The following is a 25,307-nucleotide window of genomic DNA, read 5'->3' on the forward strand; positions in this document are numbered from 1 at the left end:
GTGTTGAGGTACTCCACGAAGGGCGATGGGGAACAATCTGTGATGATGGATGGGATTTCAGTGATGCTAGGGTTGCTTGTCGTCAACTTGGTTATCCGGACGCTGTGAGGGCTCTTAGTAGCCAACGGCTTCCTTTTGGCTCAAGCCCAATATGGCTTGACGAGGTCGCTTGTACAGGAAAAGAACCAAATATAGCTAGTTGTTCTCACAGTGGATGGGAAACACATTTTTGCATGCATGCCGAAGACGCTGGAGTTGAATGCGGTACAACAGGTATAGCTATATACCAAGGAAAGTGTCTTGGTTAAACATTTTTAAAGTGCTCTTCCTGGCATTTGTGCTAGATTTTGTTACATCTATAAATCATATTTATCGATCAGAAGTCCGTCCATGCAATGCTATAAAACTCGGCATTTATAAAAACAACAAATGAGATGCGACTATTTTTTTAAATATAAATGTTATTGAATATTCAGGGTCTCTCTGGCCATGGACCATAACAACAGATCGTCTCAAAAAAGGCTCAAAGACCACCATTTCGCCTGTCGATGGCAAGATATATATGAAATAAACCAGTAAACTTTATAAAAAAATGAACTTTTGATAAAAAAATTTTCTGTAGTTTTTGTTTAACCTAAATACTTCTCTATATAAAATAATATAAGTGCCATATTGGTGTCCTAATTTTAACACAGAGTTGGCGTTAAACAGCTTTTAAACAACCGCCCTCGGTGGATTTACTGCTACCCAACTTTAATGCAAGCGAACCTTGTGATCGTTCAAGTATAATATCAATTTAACTTTCATTTCCAGAAATACGAACACAAAATATTCCAAGTACAAAGAGACCTGGTGCAGGTAACGTACCTTTTTACCTGCATGGATATGGTCCATATTAGTAAGAAATTGAGTTATTTTAATCTATGCAGTTCATGTTGTATTTTTCAACCAAAGAGAAATCCAGCTACATTCTAGTGCTTAAGTATTTTCGTGAAGTATAAAGCCCAGGAAACTTTCGTTTAGCCGCTGCGTGTGCATGTTGTTCTCTTCAATGTAGTCATTTTACAATTTATTCTGAACTCATTTATAGAGCATATATATTAGACAGTTGCTTGCCACCAAATCAATGATCAATTTTTCTCTAAACATCTTGTAAAAACTGGTTTCGTGTTGAATTTTTTGCATTATTCTTCTTCTTATCATCCTGCAGAGGTAAAACAACGACTTTTACGGGATTTTTAACGTGAATTTATACATGTTGAATTCTTTTAACACCCTTTACGTTCTTTTTTCAATTTGAAAACAAAACAGATTCCAAGAAATCAATTTATGGAGCTGAATGGTATATTATCGTGGCATTGGTGGCGTCTGGAATTTCCTTTGGAATTTTCCTTTCTTGCATTGTTCTGTGTCTTTGTCGTCGTCGTTGGCTCAGGACAAACAAATGTGAAGAAAACTTCCCCCTGCAAAGAGCTGATGTTGATACGAATATGACATACGTGGAGCCAAATATTTCAGAAACGACCGAAAGCTATTACGAGGTTCCATATGAGATCACTATGGACGGCAATGCGTCATCTTATATGGGGTTGAATGAATTCCGAGATTTTGGAAACAATTATTAAAGTCTAATTAAATAACAGTAATATATGAGATTACAGATACAGATTATCTCATATAGATATGATAAGCTCCATGATTGCTATAATGGTTCCATCAGCTTTCATTAAACAAATCGTGGGTCGCACTTCGCATAATGCTATGCGAGGCATTGCGCAATTCTAATTTGATTCGTTGGCCTCCGCTATAGAACTAATTTTTCCGAATGGAAAATTTATGTCCAAATACGTCTCGATAAAAAGCCGAACTGCTCGTTATAAAGTATTTTATTTTACCCAAATAAACTGCAAAAACTGATCCTTAGGTTAATTTACGACCAATCTAAATTATCTCCATCGAAACCTTTTTATATAACCAGTCTATAATCTTACCAATCAAATATCGAGTTATGTTTAAGAGGAGTCCTCTACTAATTTTTTTTAACCTTCTTATTCATAGTACCAAGCTGATACTTTAGTATGTTGTTAGGCTATGGTCACTGACAAAAAGTATATACAATTGCAAAATTGTGTTGCCTCGGTTACCAGAAAATGCCACGCTTAATAGCAAAATTGATGCCATATTGCAAACATGATAACTACACAACCATTAGCTATAAAATGATAAAATAACTTTTATTTACTAAAAAATAACATGATCTAGGAGTTGAACTAAAACTTTTTAGGTTGGTGGAGTTTTAGCAGTTTTACGGGCAAAAGAATTGAAAAGGTTACAATACATTCCATTGAATTAGATACTACTTGTACTGATTCTATTCCGAAAATGTCAGCCAGATAGCTCCAATACTTCTTGAGATATCTGGCATACCATATCGGATATTGCTGACTTTTGGCATGTTGAGAAAAATGCATTTAAAGTGTAATTTAAGTTCATAACACAAACAGGCCTAAATAAGAGGGCTTTATTGCCATTTTATTGCTATACTGTACAAAAGTTACCACATTAGAAAGTTCCTGGTTCATAATTGGTGTCCTCTTTTACTTCATTTTTATCTTCTTTCTTCTTTTTCTGCCCGCGGAGGATTTTTCGTCGCTTCTTTACTTCAGGAGTCTTCATATGTTCAGCCTTCTTTACTCGCAAACGATCAGCTTTTTCAATGCCTTCTTCAAAAAAATGTGCTGGAACTAAGTTTTAACTCTTCAAAAATGTTCACAGCTGCTTTATTGCCAAGTTTGAAATGATCTACATCATCATATGTTCCAAAATTCAAGATATCCGCTCCAACAAAAATGGTTTTCGGCAACCGGTTCCAAATCATGCCATTTAGACTCGTTCTGATTTTGGGTTTTCCCATCTAAGCTCCTGCTCAATAGTTCATCATTGCTAAGCCTGGTATAAATAGGTTTGAACAATGCAATAATATAATCAGGAAGACCTTCACCTGGTTTGTATAGCTTGGTATTGGTTTGCTTTATCTTGTTTGTAGCGACACCAACTATCTGGACCATCTGGACAATATATGAGAAGGTTTCGCTTTTCCGAAGAAGCACAGTGGAATAAGCTTGCATGAACTACAGCTTTCATTGTGGCTAAATCTCTTCCAAATTACTTCTTATTATATTTATCTTCTTCTTCTTATAGCAATCGAATAGTAGTTTTGCAGTTTGCTAATTTTGGCATTGGTTAATTTTCCCTTTCCTCCAATCTATTTGTTTGTCTTCTTCAGGTTTCTCAGGTTTGTGTCAACACGCTTTTGAACGTGACCAACACGTACATTCTCTCTTCTCCACATGACTTCTCTACAACACGTTGCCAAAGAAACTCAAGATGGTCGACACAATCCGCCGCTGTTTTAAACGCGATACATTTAATTTCTTCTTTGAAATGTTTGTCTTTAGTAATTCATAATTTCTCGTATGCATGCTAGAATAAGAATAGTGTAAATGTTGTATATAATATGTGATATGTGTCTGTCTTCTATAAGGCCCAGTGGAAGATTAGCTGAGGCTAAACAGGTGTGTATATGGTCTTCACATCCATTCTATAATTAAAGTTTGTTAACTTAAAAACTTCGATTTGTCAGAACACCAGGGGCTTGTTGTATAACTTGCATTTAGTTAAGGAAAGAATTGGCCAATCATAGTCGTGTATTTCTGAGTTAACTATGCAAAATGTAGTTAACAACCGGCCCATGCAGGTAAGTCGACTTACAGTAGAAAACCTTCTTGCGGTAAAAGCATTTTTTTTTACAATATAGGGCTATCTTCAGCGCTAGGTGTCTTGAGTTTTGAAAGGATTTTGAAAGGAATTATCTGCAAATACCAGCAACCGCGTGTTATATTAGCGAGCGTACGCTGCTAGCCCACGCGGCTGAATTTCCTAATAGAGGCTTAAATTAGACTTAGTAGTACTAAATTTTCTGATATAAATTATAAGAACAATATAGGCGTGTCATTAAGTTATATTTATTATTTGCACATGATTGAAACTTCCTTTCGTGTATATGCATGCATGTGAATAGAAAGAAACGAAGAGATTAGAGAATTAGTTTTTCCGTCAAAAATTGAAATAAATTGCCATCTTGAGTAGCTACATAGTCGGTCATGGTCAGTTTCGAGAAAAAACGATCATCGCGTGATCAAGCAATAACCAATGCTTTATAGAAAAACGAAAGACGGAACTTCACGTCATATTTTGGACCAGATAATCGATATTTATCTTGAAAAGCAGGTGTAAATGTGAAAATAGCATTATGGTACATCCATGAGGATTTGAGTGGCGGAAATTTCACTTTACTTTTGGAAGCATATAGAACGATTGAACTCGAAGCTTTCTGAATTTCTTTAAAAATCACGCAGCATTTACTCTTTTACACGAATACTCACCCCCCTCTCAATTATCTCTCAAGCACCCCCGTGCGCTCTCTTTTTACACTGATCTCTTTATTGTTGCTGTATATACAATCTTTAGCAAACATTTTTCGAACAAAGCGCCTGCGTACGAGGCTGATGCTACAGTAAAATTCTTAAATTCTCTTCCTAATGATACAGTTCTATTAATTAGGAAATTGTTAATTTGGGTCCCTCTTTGCAAGAGACACAGCAAGCAGCCAGTCCTTTATTGAAGAAAGACGACAGAAGGAGTTTCATGTGTCGGAAGGCACTGACTGTTCGCTTTGTTTACATCTTCATAGGAGAAGCGTAATATGTATTTATTTCGACCTGTTACTTTTACAGTCCCTGCAATCTTCTGGTAGGATCAATAAATTCAACAACAGCCAAAAGTGTTAAAATTGTTCACGCATTTGAGTCGTGCTACGTACTTAAGGTGTCAAATGCCGGAAATTTCTTTTTCGCTTGATGCGTAGAGAGGTTGGTTATATTAAAGCCTCTTTGATTCGCATAAAAAATTCAAAATTTCTATGCAGTATCTATATTTTCTAATTTATATTTTTTCTTCTCTTTTCAAAACATCTGCAATATATATCCAAAGTTGTGTATAACGTAAGGAACATAGTATGCACAGAAGATAGTTACATATGCCGCGAGGGCCAATATCTAATTTGCATGAATATCATATAAAGCCTCAATACTAAATAGCATGATAATTATTATCGATTCCTTCCAGTTAGTTGGCAAGATCGATGTTTAGCGGCTTTAGATCTGGTGTATTTGTTGGTCTATTTTTCATTTTCACAGTTTCGCATCAATCTAAAGGTAGGTCAAATTGTGGAGAATCAAACTAAATATGAATTGTTAGAGACAATGAACAATGTCGCATTAATCAAGAGATGAATTGTGAGAGATCTTCGGCTTGCTACATAATATTCTGGTGTGATTGCACTGTGAATACTTTACGCCAATTGTGTTAAACTATTCCATCAGAGTTTTTTTATCGGGGATATTTAGCTGTGAAACTTTCAGCGATGATAGAGGGGCTTTAAGTGAAAGTCGGTACTCTCAGCATAAAGATCAACAAGGCAAAAGAAGGAAAACTTCGATGCTGTAATACAAATCTATCGAAGGATGGGGTCTTCGAATTGTGTGGCCCATGATGACTTCCGGTTTCACTTTCGCTATTCGCGTTAGATCCATGCAGATCTAATTCCAGATTTATTCATGTTATCCCCGGGTAAATGGATGATAAATGATACGAGCTTCGTGATGAAAGCTTCGAAATATAGGCAACAGCATTCGTTTTATTTCACTCAAACTACACATAGTGTTCACGCACGTGTCTTCGAATGCGGAAACCATGAATCTCTTAATGATATTAGACAATTTGATGCATATTAATACACCTTCGAACCAATTTTTGCGTGGAATTTTGAGTGTTACCACAACTATCTATAAAAACCGCTTATTTTCATTTAGTTTAAAGAAACAATATGAGGCATGTTCAAGCTTAGAAGTTGAAAGTAGTCAGCGTCCAGTAATTTTGTTTGCCATATTAACTAGAACTAGAATTACAAATTATAGGTGAAATGTTGCGAGTGAATAAACGAAGTGCCTTTATTTTCTCGCAGTCAGGGTAGTCTTCACTCTTCAGGATAGTATTGGCACTTGATCTTGTTTATATTATGGTAAACGTATGCAATTATATATCGTACTGATGAGAATTCTCTCACGAGTTGAGATCGCACATAAGTGCTAATATGTAGCATTACGCGATTTCAAATTACATAAATAATTTCCCCAGCTAGCCAGACCTAAGCCTATAATATGAATTTCGATAGCTATTATTTCCTGTTACTTTATAATTATCCGAAAGCAAATATATAGTCATTAAAAACGTGAGGTGAATATCACCTGTTTTTGGGTTACATTAAGAGCAGGTCGCAACTGCTTAGTCTTGTATCCTGATCATTTTTCATTGTATTCCGTACAAAGTTTATAAGAACGTTTTTGCAAGGTTTGCGAAATGACAGTTAGGCTAAATTGCTGACGACCTTATTTAAACATAAACTTTTTGTCTTTTGTGCATGAGCATAACTAACGAAACCATCCAACCTTTGTTCGATTAGAATACCCAGTTGTAATTCCTAATCCTCAGGCGGAAAATCCAAAACGTCAAAAGACTACCACAAATTCGTAGTATTTCTTTTACGAAAAACTAGTTGAGAAAAAGAAAAACTAATCGAGAAGTTCCATTCTTTGATTTTATCTTTTTCAGCAACGTCACTTCGGTTAAAGGGCAATTTGAGAGAAAATGGTATTGGTCGTGTTGAGATACTCCACAATGGAACCTGGGGAACAATCTGTCATGATAGATGGGATGCGCAAGATGCCTGGGTTGCCTGTCGTCAACTTGGTTTTCTTGATATCAAAGCTCTTCAAGGTGGCGGCGATGTTCCTTCAGGTTCAGGAGAAATATGGTTAGATCAGGTCGATTGTACTGGAAGTGAGAGTAATATAGCAGGATGTTCACACGATGGATGGGGAAATCATGACTGCTCGCATTCGGAAGACGCAGGAGTAGAATGTAGTGCACCAGGTAAGGCCAAGGTAAAAAAGTCAGGAAAAAAAATACGATTCGCGTAGTTTCGCTCGTGTCATTTTGCTCTTTACACGTTTATTTGCACTGTTTTTATTGCACAACAATCTCCCTCCTGAAATTGTTAAACGAGAAACAACGAAGGACTTTTTAGTGTACGGCATTTTACAGCATTGATGGTCGTGTGGGAAAAATAGAATGAGTAAAACTAATTAAAGCGGTTGTAAATCCGTCTGTCTGAGAGCGGACTTGGGCGGACTGACTAAATTCTTTGTTACCTCACATATCACTAGCAGTTGAATATCGTTAATAGAATATTTTATTGCGTAGCTAATGATAACATAAGACACGTGGAGTAATTTCTGTAGGCTGAAAATAAATATCAATGACCAAAATTAATACGTATACTCAGATACTCTATGATACTCTTACGCAGTGCATGGGCAACTCAGATTACAAGGACCATCGAGCGGAAATGGAATAGGTCGTGTTGACGTTTTCTACAACGGAGAATGGGGAACAGTCTGTGATGATTCCTGGGATATTGAAGATGCCAGGGTTGTATGTCGTCAACTTGGTTATTCAGATGTTGTCAAAGTTCTTACAGGAAGCCAGGTCCCATCTGGTTCTGGACAAATATGGTTAGATGACGTTGATTGTTCAGGAAGAGAACAGAACATAGCAAGCTGTTCACATCCTGGATGGGGAAGACATAATTGTGGTCATTCCGAAGATGCCGGAGTGGAATGTGTAACACCAGGTAAAACAACAGCGAAAACGAAATATATTTTGACGTACCCTTAAAAATACTGTTGATGTCACTTTACCATTTCGATAAAAAACAAAATCATGCATGCTTCTGCATTGGCTAACATTTCGGCAAAAAATTACAACCATTTCAATATCTTAGATAATTTCTTTCCTGTTAATTTCTTTCATGTTCTACGTTATTGCATCGCCATGCCTGTATACAGGAAATAAATCTGACAAATCTGTAACAGTCTACATTTGGATGATGTTTTAGAATTACATTTGGCTATCAGGGGCGGCGGAACGAATATATTTTGGGGGGGCTAATTTCATGAGCGCCGAGCGAAATTTTTTTGGAATTTCAATGCTCTAGATCTTCGGAAATGGCCATTTCAGAGTCTTAATTCCCTCTTTCACCGTAGTTTTTCATGGGCAAACACAAACTGAAAACGGCACAACGCTTGTAGTGATATCTTCTAGATTTGAAAAATCATCTCTCAAATTCTCAAAATAATTTCCAAACAAAATGACGGTCCGAAAATAACATTATACAACCACAAATATTCTGCTGTTAAAGACAACTATGAAAGATCAAAGAAAGTCAATTTACATTCACTTTATCAGTATCACAATATAAAATATCTTATTAGCATTTAATACGCCGGCGAGCATTAATTTAATGTCTTCGTGGTATGACGTAGTTAGTGCTCTCCCATTCTGGCATTCTCCCTGAAATTTTTGGGGAGGCTAAGCCCCCACTTTGACTTCTTGGGGGGCGAAAGCCCCCTAGCCCCCCTTGTTCCGCCGCCCCTGTTGGCTATGACTTTTGGAAAATTTAACTTTACATCTTTTTCGCTGATCATTGATCAGCTGTACGTACGAAAGTTGTACGATTTTTTTATGCAAATAATAAACAAATAATCGGCGGCTCGTCGAATTATGGCAAAATTTTCAAACATTACGAGTACTATTTTAAATTAACCCCGATTTGTACTCGCCTTCGCATTATTGCCTATACTAATTGTACTCAACCCGTACTCTTGCTCTACCATGTAAAAGGCGCTCATGGATAAGTTTATATCCCCTACTCTATGTATAGGACGTACGCTCAAATTCTTATTAACATTACTGCACAGGCTCTGGACTACTCAGGTTGCAAGGACCGCTGAGTGAAAACGGAAAGGGACGTGTTGAAATTTACCACAATGGAAAATGGGGAACAATTTGCGATGACGGATGGACTGTGGAAAATGCGAGAGTTGTATGTCGTCAACTTGGCTATCCGGATGTCCGAGCTCTTTTGGGGAGCGAGGTACCTTCTGGTTCTGGACAAATATGGTTAGACGAGGTCCGTTGTACAGGAAAGGAGCAAAATATAGAAAGTTGTCCACATAGAGGATGGGGTGAAGAAAACTGTGCACATCACGAAGACGCTGGAGTAGAATGTCGTGCACCAGGTAAGGGTGTAGGGAAATCTATAAGCAAAATCTGTTTAGAAAAATATTCCAACTCTTTCCAAATGATGAAAAAGATTCAATATCTTATGTAACGAATAAAAGGGTTTGAGAGTGTTTTGTGTGTATAGTGAAAAAGAAGTTGAGCCTGCATTTTTGTACATCCTAACTATTGGCTCTGCTGGAGTTTGGTTTTCTCTGTTGGGCGTTTCTCCAATTAACACTGGGAAATACTCAATAAACTTTCCAATTTTAATGTTAAATAGAAAATGCTTTTTTTGCTTATATCTTCAATACATGCTCATGCGTATATACTCATTGATATTCTTGTCCAGAACACGGGTCACTCAGATTGTTAGGACCATTGAGTCCCATGGGATAGGTCGTGTCGACATCTTCAACAAAGGAAAATGGGGGACAATCTGTTTTGATGGATGGGACTTCAAAGACGCCAGGGTTGCATGTCGTGAACTTGGGTATACAGATGCTGTCAGACCTCTTAGGCGGTTGTTCCTGGTTCCTTTCGGTTCTGGACCTGTATGGTTGGCTCATGTCGATTGTAATGGGAAGGAAACAAATATAAAGAGTTGTTCTCATCTTGACTGGGGAAGTCACGTTTGCCCACATTCTGAAGATGCTGGAGTGGAATGTACCACGAAAGGTAAGACAATAACAGAAAATAATTCCTTTAGATGATCTTAAAAGAACGTCTGACTTCAAGGTAATGAGCTCTTGCTTTTAAACGTTGAAATCCTTCAAATATTTTTAGATTTGACTTTTCAATGGCTTAAAAAACTCGAATGGCGAACATTTCGGCTTGAAACCTACTTAACATACCAATTTTATCTTGAACACATTTTTGCTATTGGTAATCTCCTAATACCTTTCCTTTTCTTTTTCGTAATGAGAAAAAGAATGAAAACTGCATTAAATACCGTACCAATTATTCTTAAACGCCTTTTCTATTAATCAGTCTATAAAATTATAATGAAATTTGAGCCAGTGTAGCTTGATGTGCCAGCCAGTACTCCATCCCAATTCGTGTCCTAAAGCTAGCTAAAACCATAATAACTTTGAATGTATTACTCGAAACATTTCAGTTTCATATGACTTCGCACTGGCAAAGGCATTCTCTAGCTCGAGTTTATAGCCAACTCGACAACTTATATTCAGGCGTTCTTTCCAGTTTTTGAAGGTAAATCTGGATCATTGAGGATACGGGGACCCATGAGTGCAAATGGAACAGGTCGCGTTGAAATACTTCATGATGAACAATGGGGGACAATCTGTGATCATGGATGGCGTATGAAAGACGCTAGGGTTGCTTGTCGTCAGCTTGGTTATCCAGATGCTGTCAGATCACTTCATGGGAACGAGGTTCCTTCTGGTTCAGGGCGGATATGGTTAGCTCATGTAGCTTGCAATGGAAACGAGACAAATATCACAAGTTGTTCTCATCATGGTTGGGGAAATCATTATTGTACACATTCCGAAGATGCTGGAATAGAATGTAGTAACACCGGTAAAACATGCAATTATTCGAATAATCTCAGTATCATATGAGTTAAAACTTACAAAAAGAAACTTTTCATTTCGAATTATTTGGTCGACTCGACAACTTAAACTCAGACTTTCTTTCAAGTTTTTGCAGGTAAGCCTGGATCACTGAGAATACAAGGTCCCATGAGCGTAAATGGAACAGGTCGCGTTGAAATACTTCATGATGGACAATGGGGGACAATCTGTGATCATGGATGGCGTATAAAAGACGCTAGGGTTGCATGTCGTCAGCTTGGTTATCCAGATGTTGTCAGATCACTTCATGGAAACGAGGTTCCTACTGGTTCCGGACGTATATGGTTAGCTCATGTCGCTTGCAATGGAAAAGAACCAAATATCACAAGTTGTTCTCATCATGGTTGGGGAAATCATTTTTGTACACATTCCGAAGATGCTGGGATAGAATGTAGTAACACTGGTAAAGCTTGCAATTACGAATTATAACTGACAAAAGGAAACTTTCCAGTTCGAATTCTTTATTCAACCTGACGAGGACTTATTTTCCGACACTCTTTCCAGTTTTTGCAGGTAAGCCTGGATCATTGAGAATACGAGGTCCCATGAGTGCAAATGGAACAGGTCGCGTTGAAATACTTCATGATGGACAATGGGGGACAATCTGTGATCATGGGTGGCGTGTGGAAGACGCTAGAGTTGCTTGTCGTCAGCTTGGTTACCCAGATGCTGTCAGATCCCTTCATGGGAACGAGGTTCCTTCTGGTTCAGGACGGATATGGTTAGCTCAAGTAGCTTGTAATGGCAAAGAGCCAAATATCACAAGTTGTGCTCATCATGGTTGGGATAATCATTTTTGTAAACATTCCGAAGATGCTGGAGTAGAATGTAGTAAAAAAGGTAAATATGCAGAACAAAGTCTTAAGATGACAAAAAAAAGAGGCAGAGGAAGATGTCACTTTCCTCAGTTATAGACTTTGTCTATATTATAGACTTTGTCTATGTTATAGACTTTGTCTATGTTTGTGTAATACAACAATCCTTTGTTACACATAACCAAAAGTACATAATTTGGGTACTTTTTGCTACAGACAGCTTGTCATTTTGTGAAAACAATCTCCTGCCAAGTTAAAAGATGTCTAAGTTTCCTAAAACTTAGTTTAAATGGTCTGCACAGCAGCTGACTGGCTATACTGCTGTTACCATGAATTAACAATTTAGCATTACTTTCTAGCGACAGGAATTCCAACGACTAGAAGTACCAAGAAATCTGGAGGTGGGAAAAGTCTATTATTTTAGTGTCTAAATTGATTTCTGCAAATGTAATTTTGGCTATACAGTAGAGCAAGGCTCTTGCTTTCGTAACTAGAGAAAAAAGTGATAATATTTCCTTCAAGTTGCATCCGTGACATTTGCTAAGAGCAGCTGCAGACGCAACATTTTTTGTACAATAACGATTTCATGTATTCTCTATATACACCTAAGCTTGCAATGTGGTCTTTGCGCTCAGAGTTTCAGTTTTAACAATTAGGGGTAAACTTGTTTGAATTAGGCATATACACAATAGCACAAGCTGTCCCCACAAGGTGATCCTGTTAGTGTTATTTTCTATTTCTCCCCAGTGATATCTATACTTTTCTCATTTTCGCATCAATTTGTCCCATTTTTTTTCAAGATCCTTTGCGGTCTATTAGGAAAGTAGGATGTTACTGGCACTCTCGAGTATCGTTTATTTATACACTATCGCTTATATGTTTCCAAAAAAACACCAGAAACAAAATAGGTTCACCTGATTACTAGTAATTCAACCATTTTATCAATTTGCATCCGTCCTATATACAAATACTTTATAAAATAATATAACAAATGTCTTTCTCAACTCTTAGGAAAAGCCTCCTTTAGGAATTTGATTTATGGAACCGAATGGTATATCGTCTTGTTCTTTGTCGGGTTAGGAATTTGCATTGGAACTTTCATTTGTGGCGTTGTGTTGTGTTTTCAACGTCGTCGGGTAAGAAAGAGAAGATCTGAAGAAGAAAACCCTGCACAACAAACAAGTGATGTTGATTCGACATATGAAGAAGTAAATCTTTCAAAACTGATAGCGACGAAAAGTTGTGAGCCTAGTGGGACTGCAGACGACGAAGATGAATCAGCTTATGAAAATTTAAGTTTGAAAGCAGATGAACGTGCACAAGAAAATTATTATTATAATAATTAAAAAGATACTTAAATAGCCTATTGATTTTTGGCTTTATATAACTATTTTAGGGCCAGAAAGAAGGCGCTTAAGAGACGCTTCAATTAATTATTATGCAAGGCATCTTAAATAGCTATTATTCTAGTCCACAACATGCATATATTAAGAAAACTGTACTTTACTAAATACTCTGTTTTTTATACATAATGCAATTTGGTAATAACAAGAACACTTTCCAAACACAATGTGTGACTTCAAATTAATGACAAATAACTGTATGCGATTACTAAGGAGAAATATAATAATTATATCGTTTTTCTCGCGGAATCACGCGAGGTGTTATTTCCATAGGTCTGCAAACTGTGTTAATCTGTTGCCCAACAGGATGAAAATAAGTTTAATGTAAAAGTAAAAACATGATTTCAAAGCTGAAAAACGAGCATGCATGCATTGGACTCATGGTATATACATGAGGTTTCGATTCCCGGAAATTCCCTTTTCCGGAGAGCTGAATTTGCTACTGATTTTATAGTCTTCATGAGCATGCAAGTACTTTTATTCATGTACGACCATGTATCGCTCTCACTGTTATCAATTTTCACCTCAAACGGCAATGAAAAGTAATCCGGTGTAGCGCAAACCATGCCCAATTTAAAGTGTCGATCCATCTAAATGAGATATAGAAAGGACGTACGCACTTTTTCTAACGAAAATGGAAGAGTGCCAAGCAGCGCGGCAGGCCAATATCCATTTTGACGAATTGTATAAAAGCGAAAAAACCCCACTGTGGGAAAAAAACCAACTTAGCAGGATGTTAGCTAACTTCGTCTTTGGACTCCATAGAAAGGCTTTTCAATAGCTTAGTCATGCCTTGTGAATGGAGTATCTACTAATTTAATTAGTTTAGTAAATTAGTTTTTATTTTAGCCCAATCGAATCAACAAACTAAAGACTTTCAAATTACCCATTTCTACTTATTGTCTATATAATTCGAACCATATAATTATATCAAAGTGTGTATCTAAAATCTGTTTTTTTTTCTTTAACGTTCAAACGTTTACTCTTTTGTGTACAGAAAGTAGAAATAGATTCTAACGCGAACTTTTGCAGCAAAGTCAATTAGGTTACAAGGACCATCGTGTGCAAATGGAACAGGTCGTGTACAGGTATTCTACAAAAGAGAATGGGGGACAGTGTGTGATGACGAATGGGATATAAACGATGCTAGGGTTGCATGTCGTCAACTTGGTTATTCAAATGCTCCCCACGGGTATCAGGTTCCTTCTGGTTCTGGACGAATATGGTTGGACGAGGTCGCTTGTACAGAGAGCAAACTATAACATGTTGTTTACACGGTGAATGGGGTAATCATGATTGCTCACATTTCGAGGACGCTGGTGTAGAATGCAGTAGAACAGGTTTGAAAAAAATAATATATGGCTAGATTTATTCGTACAAAGGAACCTTTCCTTTCACTCAACAGATTTAATTATCCTTTTATCCTTTTATATTTATCCTTTAATCATTAAACATAATAACGATTATTACAAAGTTTGCCAATTACGCCTGGAAACGTTTTTATTTCGCTGTGCACTTCTGTAGAGGTAACAACAACCGATCTTTTGATCGTTCTAGTATGAATAGCAATTTAACTTTCATTTCCAGGAATCTGAACACAAATCATTCCAAGTACTGAGAGACCTGGTGCAGGTAACTTGCCTTTTTTTCTGTATGGATATGGACGATATTAGTAAGAAATTGAGTTATTCTAATCTGTGCAGCTCACGTTGTATTTTTAAATCAAATAAAAATGTAGCTACAATCTTGTGCTAAAGTATTTTCGTTAAATATAAAGGCCAGCAAACTTTCTTTTAGCCGTTGCATACTGCACGCCTGTTGTTCTCTTCAAGATGTCCTATAAAGGCTATGCCTTATCAAGGCTGTTGCAACTTGATTCCTGTACTAGCCTGTCTTAGCTTTGTCGTCGTTGGCTGAGAACAAACAAATGTGAAGAAAAGTTTCCCCTGCGAAGAGCTCATGTTGACACGAATGTGACATACGTGGAGCCGAATATTATACTGAAAGCAATTACGAGGTTCCATATGAGATCACTGAGGACGAAAATGCGTCATCTTATACGGAGTTGAATGCAATCCGAGATTTTGGAAAAAATTATTAAAGTCTAATTAAGTAACAATAATTACACATAATAAGCTCCATGATTGCTATAATGGTTTCATCGGCTTTGATTAAGCAAATTGTGGGCCAACACTTCGCATAATGCTATGTTTTGAGAAAAAACGATGATCGCGTGCATGAAGCAATAACCGATATGCTTTATAGCAAAACGCAAGAAGGTGCTTCATGTCATAGCTTATATATTTTTTTCAAATAATTACCACCTGAATTAAACCATGTGTGTTGCTTCAAATAATCCAGACCCGACTTTTTTTACCCCTCTCTCTCAAATATTTCACCATTGAGAGAGATGATCGACATTAATTTAGCTTGAAAAGCAGGTGTAAATGTGAAAATAGCCCATGCGTGCATTTTATAATAGTACATCCATGAGGTTTTGAGTGGCGGAAATTTCACTTTTCATACGGAAGCATACAGTACAAGTTTCGAAGCAGTATTTACTCTTGATTTTTATTTCATTTTGGTGCAATATTTTGAAAACATCCTATTAACAGTGCGGATCCAACTGAAAGAGGAAACGCAAGCTCTTTCAACCGAGGGGATAAAGTGTGTCAGTGTGGCAAGATGGTAAGCAGCTTCCTTGATAGATCTGGGATATTTGTTGGGCTGATTTTTGTCTTCACTGTCTGGTACCAATGCAAAGGTAGGTCGTAATTTGAATTGTGAGAAATTTCATGTTTAACTTTTAAACAAACGAGCTTTGTGTTTGAAAGAGCTACGATCCATGAATTATAGTCTAATTCTACTATTTGGTACAGGCTTACAGCATATAGAACTGGTGATATGTTTAGTAATGCTCATGCAAACGGATATAAGTGCTCACCGGGTGGTCTGGGCATTATATTACTTATACGTATAATTGTCTTAAAAGAACCCAAAAAGTTTCTTAAATCAATTAAATCAAAGTTCAAAAGATTTTATTTTACGATATAAACCGTCAAAATCAGTACCAGACGAAGGGGTCGCGAAGGTGTTCAAAGATTGGAAGAAGAAAGATTGACAAATAGCGATTTAATAAAACGGCATATTAAAAGTACAACTGGATTTATTGGAGAATGCATTTTGATTCATCTATTGCAAAATGCGTTCTAAAGAATTAATTAATTTTTTGTTCCTACATCGATGAATAATGATCTTGTAAATGACCTAATTAAAGCCGTTATTAGGTTGTGCGTCTACAAACTGATATAAATTATGCATTTGTTTGCCATAGAAATTTACAAGATACATTATGAATATTATGTCAATGTTGTACAAACGCATAACAGTGGTTATACGTTTTTCATAAACTGACATAAGTTATTTTTCCGCAGAGAAGCTGAGATCACTCAGATTACAGGGACCATTCAGTTCGAATGGGAAAGGTCGTGTTGAAATATTCCACAATGGTCAATGGGGGACAATCTGTGATGATAAATGGAGCATCGAAGGTGCTAGAGTTGCATGTCGCCAACTTGGTTATTCAGATGCTGTCACAACTATTACTGGAAGTCTTGTCCCTTCTGGTTCTGGACAAATATGGTTAGATGAGGTCGCTTGCACAGGAAATGAGAAAAATATAGAAAGTTGTTCACACAATGAATGGGGAAGCCATGATTGCTCACATTCTGAAGACGCTGGAGTAGAATGCACACTAGGTAACACAAAACCAGAAGCTCGTGTGTTAATGTTTTTGTAAAAATGCTATTAGCAACACTGCTGACCATTTCATAAGAAAAAAGCATGAATTTTGCAGGGCACCGTTCGAGGGTAATAAATCCCGTACAAAAAATTAAATACCTATACGAAATTGCTATTAAAAAAAAACTAGTCTAAATTAAGACACGATAAGAAAGAGTAATGGTCTAATATACCTTGAATATGATATATTCAACCTTGGCATGGTCGAATATACCGGAATTCAAGCTTGGGTATGGTATACACCATATTCCTGTATATTGGTCCATGGTCGAGTATATCATATCACTAGACCATGGACCAATATACAGGAATATGGTGCATACGAAGTATATTCGACCATGACTCGACCATGGTCGAGTATACCATACTCCGGTATATTCCGAATTTAATGTAAGGTACCGAAACATGGTATATTCGTAATGCCGAAAAATGGTCAACATTCGACCATGGTCGAATGTACCGGAATATAGTATATTCAACCTTGATAAGGTCCAATATACCGGAATATGGTATATTCGTCATTTGCATGATCGGATATACCGAAATGTAGACCCCATAGAGGTGTTGAAGTATGGTTCAAAACATCGCATCAATCGGCTAAAATGCTGGGTCCGCCCAGCTGCATTTCTCAGCGCTTACCGTCCGGCATTTCTGGCCATGACGTGTGTTAATGTTTTCGTAAAAAATCGTAAAAATATTATTAGCATGCATTACTGCAAACTATAAACACCATACTATACCACAGTAGTAATGACAAATCTGTAAGAATTAGTTATCTGTACGCTTCAAACCATAGGAATAGGAGAAAATAGTACAATGAATAATAAGATATAAAGTCACCCTAAGCAAGTCAATTTACTTCCAGCCGCCGTTCGTGAATTAGAAACGGCGCTAGCTTTAAGCTCTCGTTAATCTCATACGTATATACTCCTTGAAAATTTTACGCAGAGTCAGGAAAACTCAAGTTGGAAGGGCCAATGAGTGCAAATGGAAAAGGTCGTGTTGAGATTTTCCACGAAGGACAATGGGGAACGATTTGTGATGATAATTGGGATATAGAAGATGCCAGGGTTGCATGTCGTCAGCTTGGCTATAAGGATGATCTCCGAGCTCTCCAAGGGTATCAGGTTCCTTCCGGCGCTGGACGAATATGGTTGGACGAGGTCGCTTGTTCAGGAAGAGAGCAAACTATAGCAAGTTGTCCTCACAGTGAGTGGGGTAGTCATGATTGCTCACATTCCGAGGACGCTGGTGTTCAATGTCCTACAACAGGTGAAAACTGCAGGTGTAGATGTACTGGTGAAGAATCTTCATCAGAAATTTTAAAATTTACTCGATTGAAAAAAAAAGAGCAGAAACCAATTTTGAAACAAATTGCCTCACATAATTTACCGTTCTTTCGCAATGCATCCAAATTGCCCCCTTTTGTAGTTTTATAATTACGCATTCAAGCAATTATTTCGCATTTTCCTGTTGGATCAAGCTTTTGCATGCAGTAACTCTTTTAGTTTGATATTTTTTCAATTTGTACAGGTGAATCTGGGGCAGTCAGATTACGAGGGTCATTGACTGCACAAGGTACTGGTCGTGTCGAAGTATTTCATAAAGGACAATGGGGAACAATCTGCGATGATCGATGGGATTTAAGAGATGCCTGGGTTGTATGTAGTCAACTTGGTTATTCAGCTGCGAAGAGGGTTCTTCCGAGGAGCCAAGTTTCTCCTGGTTTGGGATACATTTGGTTAAGTAATATCGAGTGTATAGGGACAGAGAAAAACATCACAGAATGTTCTCATCGAGGCTGGGGAAACCAGGATTGCACACACAATCAAGACGCTGGCGTTGAATGCATTACAACAGGTAAAGTTGCCGCACATTGCTCATGGAAATACTCATGATGACGAATTTCTAGGCGAAGGTATTTTGTTTAAAAGGTGACCTTAATTTCCGTTATATTTTCCATATAGATGACTTTTTATTTACCGCGTTCGTAAATAACTGTATTGTGAGCACAAAAAAGTGTGATTTACTTGCATGTTTCTTCATTCTTCTTTTTGAACAAAAAAGGAATTATTGTGAGGTGTAATTAGGCATAATTACATGTTCTGCATTAAATACCTTTCTCTTACTCCTTTTCCAGTTTTCATTCTACGGCTATAGTATTATTTGCTTTAAGCTTGTGCAGTTATGTAGTAGAAAAAGATTTTGTTCTTCTAGAACAAGTCTTGCCACAGTGACCCCGGTTTGTTTTCGCAATCACTACCACTGCTTTATAGCACCGACGTTTTTTAAAGTTGTTGCAGGCAATACTGGTTCATTGAGGTTGCAAGGACCATTGAGTGCAAATGGTACGGGTCGTGTTGAAGTACTCTACAACGGACAATGGGGGACAATCTGTGACAATGGGTGGGATTTCAAAGATGCTATTGTTGCATGTCGTCAACTTGGGTACGCACATGCTATTAGTGAGCTTAAAGGCAGCCGGGTTCCCACTGGTTCTGGACGGATATGGCTAGAAAACGTTGCTTGTACGGGAGAAGAACAAAAAATAACAAGTTGTTCACATGAGGCATGGGGAAGTAATCGCTGCTCACATTACAAAGATGCTGGAGTAGATTGTTCCAACACAGGTACGGAATAGGACCTAAGATGGAAAATCAATATGCTCAGGGCTATCTAACAATACTGATAAATTTTCCTTTCCATGTTTTACTACATCAATCCCTACATCAAAAAATATATATATAGGTTTTCTGTGATTAATATACCGCTGTTTTCTTACACACTATTTCCAGTTATTGTAGGCAAGTCTGGGTCACTGAGGTTACAAGGGCCATGGAGTGCAAATGGAACAGGTCGTGTTGAAGTGCTCTACAATGGACAATGGGGAACAATCTGTGATGATGGATGGGATATAAAAGATGCCACGGTTGTATGTCGTCAACTTGGTTATTCAAATACTGTTAGAAGTCTTTCTGGCAGCCAGACCCACTCTGGTTCGGGACGTATATGGTTGGATGATGTCGCTTGTACAGGAGAAGAGCAAGACATAACAAATTGTTCGCATATAGGATGGAGAAAGCATAACTGCCACCACTCCGAAGACGCTGGAGTAGATTGTAGTATGACAGGTAAGGCAAAAACGACTTAGAAGAATAATAAATTCGTTTCTACTTGTTATAAGATACTGTTCATGTAATTTTTTTGGCATTATAAGCAGAATGATACAGTACTTCACTTTATCATCGGGACAAAGAAAACTATAAAACTTTTGTATTCTTTTTCTTCTTCTGTGAGCTTCGTGAATTCGTTTGTAATTAATTAACTGTCAGATGATATTCTTCAAAATTTAGTAGCTTGTTGACATCATCAAAATATGAATATTTATTGAGCCTTTACAAAGTACACGCGCACGAGTTCACGAAAGAGTTTCATAATGATTAAGATGTTGCGATGTTTGCTGTAGTTGTTGCAGGCAAATCTGGGTCACTGAGGATACAAGGGCCATTAAGTGCAAACGGTATTGGTCGCGTTGAAGTGCTCTATCATGGACAATGGGGGAGAATCTGCGATGATAAATGGGATATAGATGATGCCAACGTTGTATGTCGTCAACTTGGGTATCTATATGCTGTTAAAGCGCTTCAAAGCGGCACAGTCCCTTTGGGTTCTGGACGTACATTCTTTTCTCGCGTCAATTGCATCGGAACAGAGCGAAATATAACTAGTTGTTCACTTCGACAATGGGCGGAGAAACACTGCACTCATTCCGAAGACGTTGGAGTAGAATGTAGTTCAACAGGTGAGAAGCTCAGATACACAGATATTGATGCGGCATTGACCTTGACTAAAATAATTTTATATGTATTAAAAGCTTCGGAAATTTTTAAAAATGATGATAAAAGACCCATCTCTTCTCAGTTGCGTGGTTAAGTAAATAATTTTATACTGTATTTCGGTAACTCACAATAATTTATTGAAAAGAAATCCGGCAATCGTTAAAAACCCCTCAGGCCCGCAATTCACTGAAGAAAGTTTTTAAAGATCTGTATAACGTTGTATTACGTATACTGCCTACGTTTATATTTAGATATTTTAAACTTTGTACTTATGCAATTCCATCCAGTTTCCTTACTACGATTTTTTTCGATACTCTAATTTTGCTGTTTATGAATAAGAAATTAGTTGCTTAAAGCCTATGTGCTCACATTCTCATATTTTACATATTATTATTCATAATTTTCGCAGAATCCGGGACTCTCAGATTACAAGGGCCAATGAGTGCCAATGGAACAGGACGTGTTGAAATATTCCATAATAGACAATGGGGATCAGTCTGCGATAATGGATGGGATATCAAAGATGCCAGAGTTGCATGTCGTCAACTTGGCTATCCAGATGCCGCCAGATCTCTTTATAGATCTCAGGTTTCACCCGGTTCTGGACAAATATGGTTAACCGACGTCCTTTGTACTGGAAATGAACAGAATATAACAAGTTGTTCCTACGGTACTCATGGAAATCTTTCTTGCTCGCATGCCAAAGATGCTGGAGTAGAATGCAGTACAACAGGTAAAGTCATCAAAGTAATGAATGATAATGCCTGTTACAAATGAACCAATGGTATTTGCACGCACTCAGTGGACACACAGTATCGGGATCGCAATAATAGGACTTCTCTGGGTAGTGTAGACGTTTTCCATTAGTCCCAATACAAAAAACTCGTGTAAAACAGATACATATGCACACCTTTTAATAAAAGACTTTAGTCTGATGACAAACTCGTTTGCCAATGGCTAAAAAAGTACTAAATCAATGTGAAATGAGTACCGAAATCAACTTAAATCCTGCAATAACGTTTTTAAATCAGCAATTGTCTAAATGAACAGTGATGAAATAAAACAGAATTTTGATTGTCCATGTTTGAGTACTTCTGTTATTTATAGTTGCTACCATTGCTCTTATGAATAGATGTTTCTTTTCAGTTGTTCCAGGCAAGCTTGGGTCACTGAGGTTAAAAGGGCCATCAAGTGCGAATGGTACAGGTCGCGTTGAAGTTCTTTACGATGGGCAATGGGGGACAATCTGTGATGATGAGTGGGATGCAAAAGATGTTCGTGTTGTTTGTCGCCAACTCGGTTATCCTGATGGTATCAGAGCTCTTCGTAGGAGTCAGGTCCCTTCGGGTACCGGATATATTTGGCTAACTCGTGTCGCTTGTACTGGGGAAGAGCGAAATATAACAGCTTGTTCTCATGATGGTTGGGAAAACAACCATTGTTCACACTTTGAAGACGCTGGAGTAGAATGCAGTACAACAGGTAAAGTTATAAGAAATCTTTTTTATACACAGTTCGTGTCATTGTCTGGGCAAAAGGCATTTTCATATCTTTTCCAAATGAAGTATCATATACCGAACTTCCCCACTCAACAAAGTTCATGGCCAATGCTTTTTATTGACAGTTTGGGCTTTGAACCACTGTAATTTACCTGTAACTTTACCCATTTCCCTTAAATTAGCTGTCTTTAGTTTCCCACGCGATTGTATTTGTCTTCTTTTTACTTTTTATATAAGAATATAAGTGAGACTGATCAGGAGGGTCATTGCACTATGATTATAATTATTTTATATGCATGATTACTCTCTCCGTCATTCTTCATTTCGTTGCTTGTTTGCATTGACATATAAAAACGTGAAACGAGATGCTGCTTTTTATATCTTACAATACATTGTAATCTAGTACAAGCGATTACTACTACTGACTATACCAATACATCGTTTATATGAGTTTTTTTTAAACATGTTTCAATTACAGTTAATTATTATATAATAGTCAAGTAGGAACATTTTTGCAATGAAAATATTGTTGTAGTTCTTGTTATAAAATCTTGTACTTGGTTTACTTATATTAAAACTATTACGCCTGTTTTTATTAAAGAGGGTCTTGTTGGTCAGCCTGTGTTACTGAGGCTACAAGGACCATTCAGTGCAAATGGCATTGGTCGTGTTGAAGTATTCTACAATGGACAGTGGGGAACAATCTGTGATGATTATTGGGATATAAACGACGCCAGGGTTGTATGTCGTCAACTTGGTTATGCAGATGTGGTGAGAGCTCTTAAAGGCGACGATGTGCCATCTGGTTCTGGGCGTATATGGTTAGATAATGTCGCTTGCACTGGGAAAGAACTAAATGTAACAAATTGTTCGAATCTCGAATGGGGAAATCATGATTGCAGTCACTCCGAAGACGCCGGAGTAGAATGTAGTAAAACAGGTAAAGACCCAGAATTTTTCCCAATGAAAATTGATGTGAAACTTGCAAAAGACACAATTTTTCATTTTGACTCATAAGTTTGGAAAAAATTAATTTTTCATTTTGACTAATAAGTATGGAAATAAGCCATAACGCGGTAACGAGGCTCGCGGTCTGGGCCCCTCAGCTTTGTTCCCGTGTTATGGCTTATTTCCACGTTTATTGGTAAAAAAATCTTTCATACGTGTGTTGAAGAAGGATGTTTTGCATCTTTGCACGTGGCTCGTGCGAGTAAAACTTGAAATCCATTTCATTTCAGGTTGTTCTAAATTTAAAACGTTGCGATGTTAAAATTTTGTGACGTAATTAATTACCGAAAAGGTCTTTTGCGAGCGGGAAAGTCAGATGCCCTTTTTCATGTTATAAAAACTAATTTAAGCTAACAGCTTTGCTGACATGAAGGGTTAGGTTAGCAAATCATGAAGGTCCTAACCCCAATCTAAGCGAGGCCTAATAGACATTATAGGCTTAATAGATATTATAGGCCATATAGACCTACATTAGCCTCACTGATTTTTTAAGTAGAAAAATTCACTATTATACAAACAGCTGGAAAGAGTGTTGAAAAGTTAGCAAAATAGATTCATTGTATCAAATAAAGAGCTGCAGGTGCATGCATGTACAAAGTTGGCAGATTTTGTATGAGTATTACATTATCCAGTATTACACGTGAATGAGGAAGCTCTGTCTGTTCGAAAACGTTGTTCAATAGGGGAATGCCAATCTCAGGTCGAAAAAACGCATCAGCGATACCGCAATACTACTCTGACTATAATATTACGTTAAACAAGAACTAAACCGCTTTTTCCTCAATTCTACTGACAGGAATACCAACTACGAGAAGGACCAAGAAATTTAGGGAAGGTAAAACGTCTACTTGATTAATAGCTGAAAAACATAACCAAGAAATATCTTAAAGATTTCACTTTTACAGTTTTTTTTGTTTAGTCTTTCGTTCTTTGTTTTTCGTTTATGTCTTCTTCATTTTCCGGGGTCCATTAACGCCTCGTCAGCGCAGCTTGGCACATCTATACACGAGATTACTACCGTTTTCACGCACGTGCGTTTGCTCTCAACAAACGCAAATTTTTCAAATGTCAAATTAAAGCTAATGCTCCTTTTAAATTCTTAGAGACAACAGATTTTAGGAAATCAATTCATGGGACCGAATGGTATATCACCGTGGTCTTTGTTGTCTTAGGAATTTGCATTGGAACTTTCCTTTGTGGCTTTGTGTTGTGTTTTCAACGTCGTCGGGTAAGAAAGAGAAGATCTGGAGAAGAAAACCCTGCACAACAAACAAGTGATGTTGATACGACATATGAAGAAGTAAATCTTTCAAAACTGATAGCGACGAAAAGTTGTGAGCCTAGTGGGTCTGCAGACGACGAAGATGAATCAGCTTATGAAAATTTGAGTTTGAAAGCAAATGAACGTACACAACAAAATTATTATTGTAATAATTAAAAGGTACATAAAGAGCCTATTGATCTTTGGCTTTATACAACTATATGGGCCAGAAAAAAGGCGCTTAAAAGACGCTCTAATTAATTATTATGTAAGGCACCTTAAATAGCTATATTATTCTAGTCCACAACATGCATATATTAAGAAAACTGTACTGTGCGATCACAGCAGAAGAGAAAGCATACTCTGTATTTTATATATAATGCAATTTGGTAATAACAAAAACACGCACAATGTGTGACTTCAAAATGACAAATAACTGAATGCGATTACAAAGGAGAAAAATATATCGCTTCTGATCGGAATCACGCGAGGTGTTATTTCCATAGGTCTGCAAACTTTGTCAATCTGTTGCCCAACAGGATGAAAATAAGTTTAATGTAAAAGTGAAAACATGACTTCAAAGGTGAAAAACGAGCATGCATGCATTAGACACATGCTATATACATGAGGTTTCGATTGCCGGAAATTCCCCTTTCCGAGAGCTGAATTACCGAATAATTTTATAGTCCTCATGAGCATGCTAGAACTTCAATTCATGTACGATCATATATCGCTCTCACCATTATCAATTTTCACCTCAAACGGCCATGAAAAGTGATCCGGTGTAGCGTAAAATAGGCCCAAATTAAAGTGTCGATCCATCTAAATGAGATATAGAAAGAACGTACA

The 25,307-nt window shown here is 37.3% G+C and overlaps 2 protein-coding genes across 3 annotated transcripts; both read left to right on the forward strand.

The window, feature by feature from the left end:
• Positions 1 to 9,660: 9,660 nt before the first annotated feature.
• Positions 9,661 to 14,312, forward strand: LOC114522793 (deleted in malignant brain tumors 1 protein-like). The gene is made up of 6 exons (XM_028543540.1): positions 9,661 to 9,918; positions 10,444 to 10,779; positions 10,900 to 11,235; positions 11,337 to 11,672; positions 12,007 to 12,048; positions 14,083 to 14,312. Exons 2-6 carry the CDS (start codon positions 10,485 to 10,487, stop codon positions 14,310 to 14,312), a joined length of 1,239 nt encoding a protein of 412 aa, XP_028399341.1. The 5' UTR covers positions 9,661 to 9,918; positions 10,444 to 10,484.
• A 2,238-nt stretch (positions 14,313 to 16,550) lies between these two features.
• On the forward strand, positions 16,551 to 24,909 carry LOC114522964 (deleted in malignant brain tumors 1 protein-like). 2 transcript variants are annotated; one of them, XM_028543756.1, is made up of 11 exons: positions 16,551 to 16,808; positions 17,800 to 18,123; positions 18,385 to 18,711; positions 19,146 to 19,481; positions 19,647 to 19,982; positions 20,318 to 20,653; positions 21,100 to 21,423; positions 21,837 to 22,172; positions 22,791 to 23,129; positions 23,994 to 24,032; positions 24,301 to 24,909. In XM_028543756.1, exons 2-11 carry the CDS (start codon positions 17,829 to 17,831, stop codon positions 24,633 to 24,635), a joined length of 3,003 nt encoding a protein of 1,000 aa, XP_028399557.1. In that variant the 5' UTR covers positions 16,551 to 16,808; positions 17,800 to 17,828; the 3' UTR covers positions 24,636 to 24,909. The 2 variants fall into 2 exon arrangements, with proteins under 2 accessions (XP_028399557.1, XP_028399558.1); XM_028543757.1 differs by lacking the exon at positions 21,837 to 22,172.
• The last annotated feature ends 398 nt before the right edge of the window (positions 24,910 to 25,307 follow it).

Source organism: Dendronephthya gigantea, unplaced genomic scaffold (genome assembly GCF_004324835.1).
Source record: "Dendronephthya gigantea isolate DGI-Jeju-01 unplaced genomic scaffold, DenGig_1.0 000024F, whole genome shotgun sequence".
Lineage (NCBI taxonomy): Eukaryota > Metazoa > Cnidaria > Anthozoa > Malacalcyonacea > Nephtheidae > Dendronephthya > Dendronephthya gigantea.

Coding starts and splice junctions, on each gene's coding strand:
- LOC114522793 (XM_028543540.1), top strand. CDS start 10,485: ATGAGTGCAAATGGAACAGGTCGCGTTGAAATACTTCATGATGAACAA. Junction 10,780..10,899: donor AATAGAATGTAGTAACACCG/GTAAAACATGCA, acceptor CTTTCTTTCAAG/TTTTTGCAGGTAAGCCTGGA. Junction 11,236..11,336: donor GATAGAATGTAGTAACACTG/GTAAAGCTTGCA, acceptor CACTCTTTCCAG/TTTTTGCAGGTAAGCCTGGA.
- LOC114522964 (XM_028543756.1), top strand. CDS start 17,829: ATGAGTGCAAATGGAAAAGGTCGTGTTGAGATTTTCCACGAAGGACAA. Junction 19,482..19,646: donor AGTAGATTGTTCCAACACAG/GTACGGAATAGG, acceptor CACTATTTCCAG/TTATTGTAGGCAAGTCTGGG. Junction 20,654..21,099: donor AGTAGAATGTAGTTCAACAG/GTGAGAAGCTCA, acceptor TAATTTTCGCAG/AATCCGGGACTCTCAGATTA.